General features: G+C 39.3%; 1 protein-coding gene across 1 annotated transcript; it reads right to left on the bottom strand.

The window, feature by feature from the left end:
* Nucleotides 1-4,223: 4,223 nt before the first annotated feature.
* crabp2b (cellular retinoic acid binding protein 2, b) lies at nucleotides 4,224-9,948 on the bottom strand. Its single transcript, XM_017420241.3, has 4 exons — nucleotides 9,742-9,948; nucleotides 7,190-7,368; nucleotides 6,697-6,813; nucleotides 4,224-4,504 (listed from the first exon to the last, which is right to left on the bottom strand). Exons 1-4 carry the CDS (start codon nucleotides 9,914-9,916, stop codon nucleotides 4,454-4,456), a joined length of 522 nt encoding a protein of 173 aa, XP_017275730.1. The 5' UTR covers nucleotides 9,917-9,948; the 3' UTR covers nucleotides 4,224-4,453.
* Nucleotides 9,949-11,017: the final 1,069 nt, after the last annotated feature.

Here is an 11,017-nt window from a genome sequence, read left to right as displayed (position 1 = left end):
AGGCTACAGTAAAACTACGGAAGCCCATTTCTGCCACTCTTATAAAAAAGTCTTTTAAGTCAGGGGTGTCAAACAGAGTGACACAAGAGGCCCAAAATTAAAACCTTGGTCCAATTTCAGTCAATATTTATTGAAAAAATAGATAAATTAACCCTAGTTTTAGATGCAATATGTCAAATTACCTTCTCTCAGTTTCATATTATATAAAATTTAGAACAAACACACTTTAATATGCAAAGGAAACTAGGTCAAACTTAAAAAGATGTCATTAAAATAATTTCTTATGCCTTCCTAGGCATTTTTGTCCATTAAAACATCTAAAAAGCAATCAGCTAAAATCCAATCATACAGCTATTAACATTTAACTCGAAGGAAACAAAGAAAAAGATGACGTGTGTTAAAGCAGACTTGCTCTCTGCAAGTTTATTAACAAGGGTTTGATCGGTCTGCTGCTTTTTCTACGTCAAAATTAAAGATTAACGAGAAATTAAAACTTATTTACTTGGCTTCAAAGTAACTGTCACAAGAAGACTTTACTAAAGAGACTCAGTTTTTTAAGGCAAAATGAGAACCAACAGAGTCTCGACCTGTCACAGACTAGAGGGTCAGATTTAATCATATTTAAATGTTAGCTTGGGGGGCCAGAGGAAATGCTACCAAGGGCCTGATCTGGCCCGTGGACCTGGAGTTTGACTCCCCCGAACTAAGCCATGATTTTGTCATAAATATGAGTTACTAAGGCCTAGTTTACACACAGTGAGTTAATAATGAGAAGGCAATTATCAGTTGTTTCCAGCAGATGTCACACTTGTTCGTTTCTATCCTCAGATGTGATTCTCAGGACAAAAGTGGGATTATAAATTCATTTAATCATACTGAAACCCAGGAAATACAAATGTTTAAGGAACACTTTTCTTATGACTGAATAAACAGACACCAAGACAAACTTTCCTATCATCATAGGAACATGTAGAAGTTAACTATTCTAGCTCAGAAATATCTACACATTATATATACCCATTTTTACGTTTGCTCTTTATGACATTAAAAATAAATGATTAGGATTGTGTGTCATTTGAGCTCAGCTTGTCACAGATGACCTCAGAGTCACAGGTTGCGCCGCAGCCGATAGGATTACATTTTCACTTTCAGCTGTTTATACACGTTTTATGCCCTACTGGCCTTGCACAATCCAGTCTAGTCATTTTTGATTTTCTCCTCGTACAAGTCACATGGAATCACACGAGCGAGGGCGGTCATGGGATTTTATTACGAACACGTCAGCCAAATGGCAGCTCTTCCGATCTATTTACACATGTGCTGCCTTTTCCTGGAGATCTTTTTAAATTTCAAACTACACCTTGTAGGTTTTATATATACCCATATATGTGTATAAATTAGAGGGTCACAAAAACATTCCTCAATCAGCTGTTTGTCGTTATTGGAGCTGTAATATTTGGTCATTATTTGGTTGCTTTGGTTCAAATTTGACTCAGCCCTGGATTACAAAATGGATTGTTTCCAACCCAGCAGCTTTCAGTGTGCAGAAACAGCTTTTTAAATTCATATTTAACATAGCAGGGCCACTGAAGTTTAATTTGATCAACACCCCAGCTAAGTTTAATTGCTTTTTTTATGGTGAACTGTCAAGAACCTGCTCTGCTTCATTTGTTTTTATGACCTCAACTAACTCTTCTCTTCCATCAACACCTCACCTAAGTTTAATTGTTTTGTTTTTTTTATATGATAAAGAACCAAGACGTAAAGCTAGCCCGTATAAACCTGCTCTGCTTCATTTTTTTTTTCTTTCTTCGTGACCTCAGCTAGCTCCATTTGTGTTTGCCAGCTGACTCGTCTGTCGCCTTTAATGATCCAGTCCAAATGGCCCCAAACCAAGCGTTGAACTCAAGCACCTCCGTGGTCCTAAAACCACAGCATTCCTCCTCAGCCAGTCAAGCTATGCAGTGCTCCATGACATCACTGCCCGAGGAATGAATTGGCATAACAGTTGTGTGTGGAAAGCGACCCGCCTAAATGGGAACTGCTGGACTCCGCTCCAATCTTACGGTCATTCGTCGAAGTGGTCACAGTCTTTGCATCCTGTGTTTTTGGATGCTCGTGAATGTTTACAGTACATGTTTTACTTTCTGAAAACTTCCCGTCCGTTCCCAGGATGCAGTTAAAGAGCTGTGGTTTTAGTATTTACATGCTGACAATCCGGTAAGGCCACCAAAACACACTTTCTGGCTACGAGGTATAAAAAGCACACAGAGCACAGAGAAACAGACATCAAATATCTTTTTTTGACATATTTTAAAGCAGCATTGAGCAATATCTCTTCAGGTTTTCTGAAAGTTTTAATTAGCTACTTTTCCCACCAAGTGTTAATCCAGTCGTTGTCGGTCTCGTACTTTTTGTGGAGAACTGTCGCTCAAATCCATTTTTAAAAATCCGTCTCCTTGGACACAAAGTGTAAAGAAATACAACTGCGACGTGCAACTGGATACTTGTGTAGAAAAATGAAACAAAAGCTGTGTTTGTGACTTAACATACCTTCATAAGACACAAATATTGGGTACTAAATTACACCATTTTGCTTATCCCTTCAACATTTCAATCAGTTTATTGGCTACATTTACTTGATGCTTGTCATTACATTGAAATAAAAAACACACACAACATGAGGTTATAACATACAAATTAATTCCCCATTTGTGAAAATAAATGATGTCTCATTTTACTCTAAATTGAGTCATTTGAGTGGCATTTTGGGCTCAAACAGGTTAATTTGCCATTCTTTCACAAACCACCAACAAATAAGGGTAAAACAAATTATTGATGGGGGGAAATAACTTCCTCATAGTGGGACACAGTGCTTGTTGTGCCCCAGCCAAATATAGGTATTTAAAATATCTAAAATACTATATTTTAATGAATGAAATACAACACTGTAAGGAGAATTTACTCCCAGCTTCGTGCTCCGTTGTGAGTTGAACACATTCATGAGTGAAACTTGAACCAGCAGAGGAAGAGGAAGTTGACTGTTGTTTTTTATTTTTATTTTTATCTATTCCTTTTTATTTCTTTGTGTCTGATTGTACGCTTGTTTCATTATGTGTACAGCACCTTGGTCCTGTGGGTGTTTAAAGTGCTCTATAGATAAAGCTGGTATGGTACGAATCTACAGAATTAAAGCAGGAACTGGCACCTAAACTAATGAAGTAGTTTTTATTAATAGTTACACACACTGTGATGTGAACTGCTGTATTGTGATATTATTGGTAACCCATGTATCGTATTTTATCGTATAATTTCTTCACCCTTTTGCCTCATTTATTGTCTTGAAAGCGATCACCTAATTGCACAGATTTGTTTTCCCCGGCTCAGGATTCGAGCCCTCTGTCCTCCAGCCAGCTCTAACCTCTGACATTAATGAGACCATTCATCCTAAAGGAGGCCACGTGCTCCGGCTGCTTGCTCAGCACTCTGTGTTTATGGGAAACAGATCAGAGGGGAGCTGGTCTGTGTGTCGTTTCGGAAAAACCTGGAAAAACCATCACGGCCTGCGAACTGTAGTCATGCTCTAATCAGGAAGTGCCTTAAAGGTCATTTTTCACAGCGGGGGGAAAGTCTGCCACAAACCAAACAAGGGCGTTAAGTTTTGGCTGCTTTCTGGACATCGAGGACTGTCCAAAGTACCATTTAAAGCTTAAAATGATCACACACCTGTACATAATGTGCACATAAATTATCTTTATTTTGATCTTGCAGCTCAGTCCAAGAGGAGGCCTGCTAGTTTTCATACTTGTGTGAAAAATCAGATCAAGTGAAAAAGATTTCTTGATCCCTTTCTTGGAACACAGGAACAATAATCTCTCCCGATGCCATAAAATACTTTTCTCATGGTCAAACTCACCTCTTCTCTTACTTGTTTTCCTTTCCATCCACTCCCTGTTTCCCCCCTCATCCACGCCAAGCGTCTCTCATTACAGAGTTTAGAAAATATGAACCGTCTTCGGGAGTTTCTTCCTTACTAATCATGCACATATTGTAGCGTGCTTTGATGACAGAGTGCACGCAGAGGACAAGAAACTGGAATAATTAGGAGAACGAGATGTGGAGAATAAGAACGACAGGCAGTAACGTAAGGTGATACGCAAACAGGCCAATGAGTGAAGAAAAGGTGCAGGGGGAAAGCTTGAAAAGCAATAAATAAACAGTAGTTTCATATAAAATAGTTTATTATCATTAAAAAACAAAAGCGCACTGTTAAAAGACACTTTTAAGGAATGTATAACATGGTTACAGAGTCCTTCTTTGAAGAGGGCCTAAAGAACGGCCGATGTCTTGGAGGAACATGAAGATGAAAAACAAAAAAATAACAACCAAGTTGTGTAAATGTAAACCATGCATGAAGAAGTATTGTGTAACAGCACAAAGGGGGAAAACGTCCTCATTCCCTCTCGTAAACCCGGGTGCAGACAACATCGCCGGCAGTCATTGTCTGAAAGAAACAACAAAAAGAGCATTAATTTAACTTTGGGTGTTTTTGGACAGTAAATAAAAGCTCACAAAGCATTTTTTTCCGAAGATGAGGTAAAATCAACACATTTTGTTTGGTCTTTGGAATAAATCATGCAAGTAAAAGCAAGTATGTTTGACTTTGCTCAAATGCAGAGGATTATATAAAAAATAAAAATGTTGGAAGTGGTAATAACAGCTGTCCCATCATTTTGGTTGAGTTGAAAACATTTCTCCATGCCTTAGGTTTTGTAGCGATCACAAGATAAATCATGCAACTCTCCAGAGTTATGAGTTGGACAGCTGTGGGTTTAAATCATATAAAGGCTTTGTTCATACCTTCAAATCCACCTATTCTGTCTTCTTTTATTCATGCATTTATCCCAAGATGTTTTTGGCTTTAGGATTTATGATTAATACTTGTTATTTTTTGTACAGCGCCCCAAGATGAAAAATCATCTTAGGGAGTTGTAGAAGTGAACTGGACCTATAAAAATAAAATGAAGTGACTTATCATCCTTAAGTCTCATTTTTTTTAATATTTGCTACACTTTATCCAGAGCAGATTGTTATTAAATGAAACCTAAAAGAAATAAACTGTATTATTTAAATGATTCCTTATTATTTTATCCCCCTAAACAAGCTCATTGATTGCTTTTCCCCATATATTAGCGTGCTTAAAGGCTTAGCTGAGCTGTTGAATTTACACTTTGGTAATTTGTGAGCATTATAATATTTTCTCGTGTTATCGTTCATGCTCTGTATGTTTATATGAGCACCTCAGCGTGACAAAATCAGCTTTCAGCTCCTTGGAATGAGCACCATAGCTTTTAATACAATGTTCATTATTTATTATTTCCCAGTTTTGTATATTGTGTGTAATTTAGTTTAGCATTGTCATGTTTCAGTTTATGTTAGCTTATTTATCCTTCCTGTACATTTAGTTTAGTTTATCTTAGCTCATGTTTTAGATATTGTTAGATTGTTAGATTCCTAATTGTCGTTTAGTTCAGCTTTAACTTTATCATGATTTTATTTAGATTATTTTAGTTACTATTTTGACTGTCTTAGCTCATGTTTAGATATGTTTAGTTTCATGATGTCATTTAGATTATACATGATTGATCTACATTTGATTATGATGTTTCCATGATGTTTGCTGTATTTGATTCTGTACCTGATTGTTGTTTCTGTGTTGTAAAGCACTTTGAATCGCCGTGTTGCGGAAAAGTGCTATATAAATAAATTTCACTTCACTTCACTAATTTGAAAATGTCCTATGATAGAAAGTTGCACTTGAACAATGCTTAGCTCTAAATAGGCTAAACTCAACCTGAACATAACAAGAGGGTTAAAGTCTTAAAGCGACATTTAATTTGATCTGAAGTTATTTTAATACAGCCTAATAAGTGCAGTATTTCACTTAAACGGTAACAATAGTTCAGTGTAGGGTGAACTAATGTTCAAATCTATGGTTCATGTTTTTATCAGACTGTATGTTGTTGTTCTGGTTCCATCTGACTTCTAATGCAAGGACACAGCTTCATTTATGTGTGATCTGTGTGTCTCCCTTTAAAGTGGACATTCATTGATTTGGAGGCAGGTTGGCTGAAAGTAATCCTTCAGGCCTTGTCTGCTGTTTCAGGAGAATCTGCTGAGGTGAGGTAGACTGTCGCAGAAGATAAATAAAAACCCGACCTCCTCTTTCTGGTTCCGTTCATCCCCTACTGGGACTTCCAAAACTTTAAAATTCTGAACCATTCTAAGAATCTCACACTGCAATAATAAAAATCATGGTTTTGTTTGATCTGGACCCAGATCCCTTGTTTATGTTGGAATAAAGGTCTGGGGAAAGTTTTTCAAAATGTATTTTCCAGCTGGACGACCTGAAAGTCAGGACCAAACGAATTGAAAGCACTTTATATTTGAGTGTTTTTAATTTCCTGGAAAATATGGAAATAATTGAACGAAGGTGTTTCATTTGATGCAGACATTCTGGCCCATTGGGAACCCTAAAAACTAAAGACCACGGTGAAAAAATAAATATTTTAGAAACACAAGACCCTGTAAACCCAGGAACCTAGAGACATGGCACCCCCTGAAGCTTTCAGGCTAAATCTTATTGGTTTAATTCTCTCTAAGGTTGTGTATTAGCGCTTTATAGACAATAATTACCAGTATGAGCTCTCCGTCGTTGGTCAGCTCTCGGGTCCACGCTGTTTTAGGCCCGTCGCCTTTCTGTAAGGTTTGTTCACAGCTGATTTTTCGGTCTGTTTCCCACTTAGGGAAACTCTACAGGGAATCAAATGAAAAGAATAACTTACAACACTGAAGTGCTTTTACACTTGATTTTTTTTTTTTTTTTCGTTTATCAAAGTTTGGCTTTGGGCTCCGATCATCAATAGCTATAATTGGGGAAAATATTTTAACGGTCTGTCAGGAACAATGAACATCACTCATTCGGCACAAAGAAATGAGGACCAGATCTCAGCGTTATGACTCAAACCAGCTCTGGAGCTGCACTGAAATGGTTTCCATATGTTACGTTTGTGCAGAACCGTGGCCAGTTATGCTGTCCTTGGGCAAACTCTGGTATGCATGTTTCGGCATTACACAGGAATGCTTCATGACATAGTAAAGAAATAAATAAAAAAAAAGGGATGTGCACCGTGCAGGGCCGTCCATCCACCGTGGCCTCGCTGAAGGACTGCCCCACAGTGAAGGAAACATGGGTGGTGCGGACACTGGTGGAGGTCTTGATGGAGAGCGTCTCTCCTTGCTGGGTGATTTCCACTGCCGGACTGGAGGCCGCCGCCACCGCGATCTTCCTCAGGAACACGTTCACGCCTAACGATTCGCAAACAGAGGATGATTCGCGACGAGTGGAATGAATGTAATCACAGCTGTGCATGCCAGTGGTTTTGAATGTTATTGTGGTGAGTAATCCATCACGGCGACTCTGTTTGTACCTTTAGATAATACTTGCCAGCCCATGCCTAATGGAAAAACACACACATGACAACTGGGATGGTCCTATTTACCACCATGTACAGAAACAGCATTAAAACCTAAATTTTGCCATCCTCTGAGGACGGTAAATGTTTATCAGTTCAGATGAGCAGGTCCTAACATTGTCTTGAACTGATTATTGGATAAAAAGGAGACGACTGTGTCAAGTTTCCTTAACGCGTCATTAAACGAGAGTTCTCTGAGATGAACTTTAAAGGTAAACACTAAAAATTTGTGCTCCTAATTTAAACAAGACGTTTCAACTACGAAGGAGTTGCCAAGACAGAGAAACAGAGTGAGAAAAAGCTGCGATTGTTGGTGCAAACGGTAGAAAATGAAGGCAAAACACGGCGTTAGATGATGGTCTACCACAACACGATCCTCTCTGCAGGAACTAGATCTGCGCTGGGGAGAAAAGTTGTTTTATCTGCAGCAAAAAACTACAACACCAGCTTCCAAAAGCCTTGGATTGGTTGTTTCAGCTCGTACAGAAAGCTGCCGTTGACACAACTAAACAGAAAAGTGGGACTGTTTGATGTTTTTTTCTGGGATGATGTTTAGACAAAACAAAACAAAACAAAAAAAAACATTTGCAGAAGTGGCTTGTGGACTGCTTCACTTTTGTCGTGATTTGCTGTTCTTTCATGTAACAAATGTGAGGAAGACGTCAAAGATGATGTGACTCTGAGACGGCAGGAGACAGAAACTGAGCTGAGTCGATGTTTGGGCCAACAAAAAAAAAAAAACCCCACACAACTCTGGACTGATTCTGACCCAAGACTCCTTTTTGAAAGCACACGCAAATACAGACTCCAAAGCGACATCATTTTAATTCGCTGTTTGTAAAATAATGGGAGTTCTGTCGTGATTTGGGACGGATTTTCTGCTTCTGGCCTTGGAAGGCATCGCATGTATCAAACAAATATTAAAACTGGAGGCATTTCAGAGCGAAATGTGTCACACAGAGACAGAAAACACACCCATAAAACTTCATGCAAGTCTCATTCTGTGGAGATAAATCGTAAATCTATTGAGGGAGCTTTTAACCCTCTCAAGGCAGGCGTTGCAACAACATATCTGATTTTTCTTGTTACTAAAACTTAATTTGAGCCTGAGAGGGTTAACTTTGACAAAAGACTTTCAAGAAGTTCTTGCATACAATGAACAGATGGCTTCAACGAACATTTAAAGGTTGGCTCTTCGCCTAAGACTCCACAACCAAATAAAGGATGGTAATAATTATGCTCTGGCTGCAAGCTTTGTTTGTTTTATCAAGGTTTGACCAAAATGGATGACATTTCAGGTACTCGTGCCTCTTTGTGCTTTGACCCCCAGCACCAGTGGGTTGGCGCCTGGAAGGCCGAGTCGGCGACGCGACCGAGGAGAACGAGGAAATTCAGCAGAACGAAGTTTGAATGAACGAAGAGTGACGTGAAATCTGTGCAAACTGCTGCAGCTGATCCTTACGCTTTGGCTGATTTGGCCTCGTTCGGACCGTATTTGCTCATGCTGTGCTGCATAAAGAAGGAAACACACACACACACAGAGCATAGCCAGGGGCCCTTGGGGAGGCAGCGAAGGGAAAGTCGGGCTCAGAGTTGGCTGGCTGCTGGGGCCCATGTCAAGGCTTAGTTCCGTTTACATTGGCTATAATTACAACCGCATGAGGAGGACCCTGCTTTGGATGAGACTAATCCAACATTTGTCCACAGGCTGTTTGTCTTTAGGCTTATAAAGGATGCCACCGGATGGCCCACACCTGACCTTAGACCTGGACTTAGACCGTTTCGATTCCTTCAAAGCCAAGTGGACTTTTTCTTGATAATCTCATTGAGAAGATGAAAAGGGTTTGAAATGGAGAGACTTCCCTTTTGTTGTCCCTCTTCTTTTTAAAATTAAATTACATATTTTTATTATTATCATAGCACAGATTCTCATCGTAAGTCATTTCCAGGTGTCGCACAACAAAGCAAACATGTAAATCAGTCCAGTCCGTGCCAACTGCAATTATAACTAGAATCAGATCCAGTTAATCCAGTTTAGTTTAATTTATCACTATTAAAGATCAGTTCAATGCAAGCACATTTTTTATGAATGATAAAACAATAAGTGGCTTGTAATTAACCTTGCTGTGATTTTGCAGCACAGGCAGACCAGCAAGTTGAAAAAAATGTGCCAAGAAGATGAGAAGCTCTGAATCGGTGAACTCACCCAGAGCTTTCAGGAGCTCCTCGAAGTTTTCCGAAGACTTCATTCTCCATTTCCCCGAGAAGTCTGTGACTTTGGCTTCCATTTTCCCGCTGCAGAGGTGATGTTCGCAGATCAGAACTGGATCCTGATGGAAAACCCTGCGGTCGGTCTGAGAAGTCTTCTCCTCTGTTTGCATCTGCGCCTCCTTTCATTGGCTCACAGCTCGCCTGAATCTGATGCTGGTCCAGCCAGTGCTGAGGCTGGTGGCAGGGCGGGACTTTCCCCCCACTTCCCCCATCATCACCGCCTCTGACAGAGGGGTGAAAGATTTGAATCCCAGCTGGAGAATGCACTTCCAGTAATGCTTTTGATGTCGCAGCTCGGGCAGCAGAGAAAAGTGCTAATTGTTTTGGTACTTTTTTTGTTTTGGTGTCACGTTAGCGACCATGTTCTGACAAGATAATAAGTAGGTAAATACATTTGGACACATTCGGAAAGTAGACTCATTCGATTTGTGGAACAAAGACAAATCCGACTTCAGTTTTTAAAGAGCTGGAATGTGAAATCTGATATGAGGGTAAAGGTTTTGAGCTGCAGGGTGGGAAAGCTGGCACTGAAAGAGCAAAAGATAAGATATCCAGCAGGAGGCAGCCCTCCATGACTGCCACTTAATGTAACAGATAAAGGGAAAAGGATCACACCATTACCAACCTGTTTGTATAAATCATCACACCTTTATCTGAAAGACGAAACTAACAAAACCCCTCAGGTGAAGAGATACTGAGACTGAGATACCGACAATTTGGGTCATTTATACAACAATTCACTGATTTCTAAGGATATCATAGCAGCCTAGCAACATTCAGGACTCACCAGTTGCTGCACTAGTAAAACAAAAAGTGGTTTTTTTTGTATTTTGTACAAAGTTCAGCTAAATTGCTCTAATTTCAAGCTGAATACATACTATTGCCTCAAGGTTTGAAATAAGAAACCACCAAAAGTCAATACAACACACTTAAAAAGAAAAGGATTATTTATAGATGCATTAATTTATTGACTATTGCAGAAAGTTTTTTTCTTTAAATCCAACTTTGGATTTTGCTCAGTCCTCTGCTGCTTCAGTGATGTTGAGGTTCACAGTTTCTCTAATGACTGTTCTTGCATTTTTGTTTTTTAGGTGCTTTTACAGGCATGCAGTGTGTTTTATGTTTGTTGCCGTGAAGATCTCCTGAAAGCCCAAAGAACTATCAATTTCAGCAACTTCAAAAATACTATCTGGCTCCTCGAAGGCGCAGCA

This window comes from Kryptolebias marmoratus, linkage group LG5, assembly GCF_001649575.2.
Source record: "Kryptolebias marmoratus isolate JLee-2015 linkage group LG5, ASM164957v2, whole genome shotgun sequence".
NCBI classification, from domain to species: domain Eukaryota; kingdom Metazoa; phylum Chordata; class Actinopteri; order Cyprinodontiformes; family Rivulidae; genus Kryptolebias; species Kryptolebias marmoratus.
The sequence above is the reverse complement of the archived record's forward strand: the minus strand, read 5'-3'. Positions and strand labels throughout refer to the sequence as shown.

Excerpts from the sequence above, each read along its gene's own strand:
- crabp2b (XM_017420241.3), bottom strand. The coding sequence starts at position 9,916 with ATGCAAACAGAGGAGAAGACTTCTCAGACCGACCGCAGGGTTTTCCAT. Across the intron at positions 7,369-9,741 it reads GGAGCTCCTGAAAGCTCTGG|GCGTGAACGTGTTCCTGAGG; the intron begins GTGAGTTCACCG and ends GCGAATCGTTAG. Across the intron at positions 4,505-6,696 it reads ACGACGGAGAGCTCATACTG|ACAATGACTGCCGGCGATGT; the intron begins GTAATTATTGTC and ends TGTTTCTTTCAG.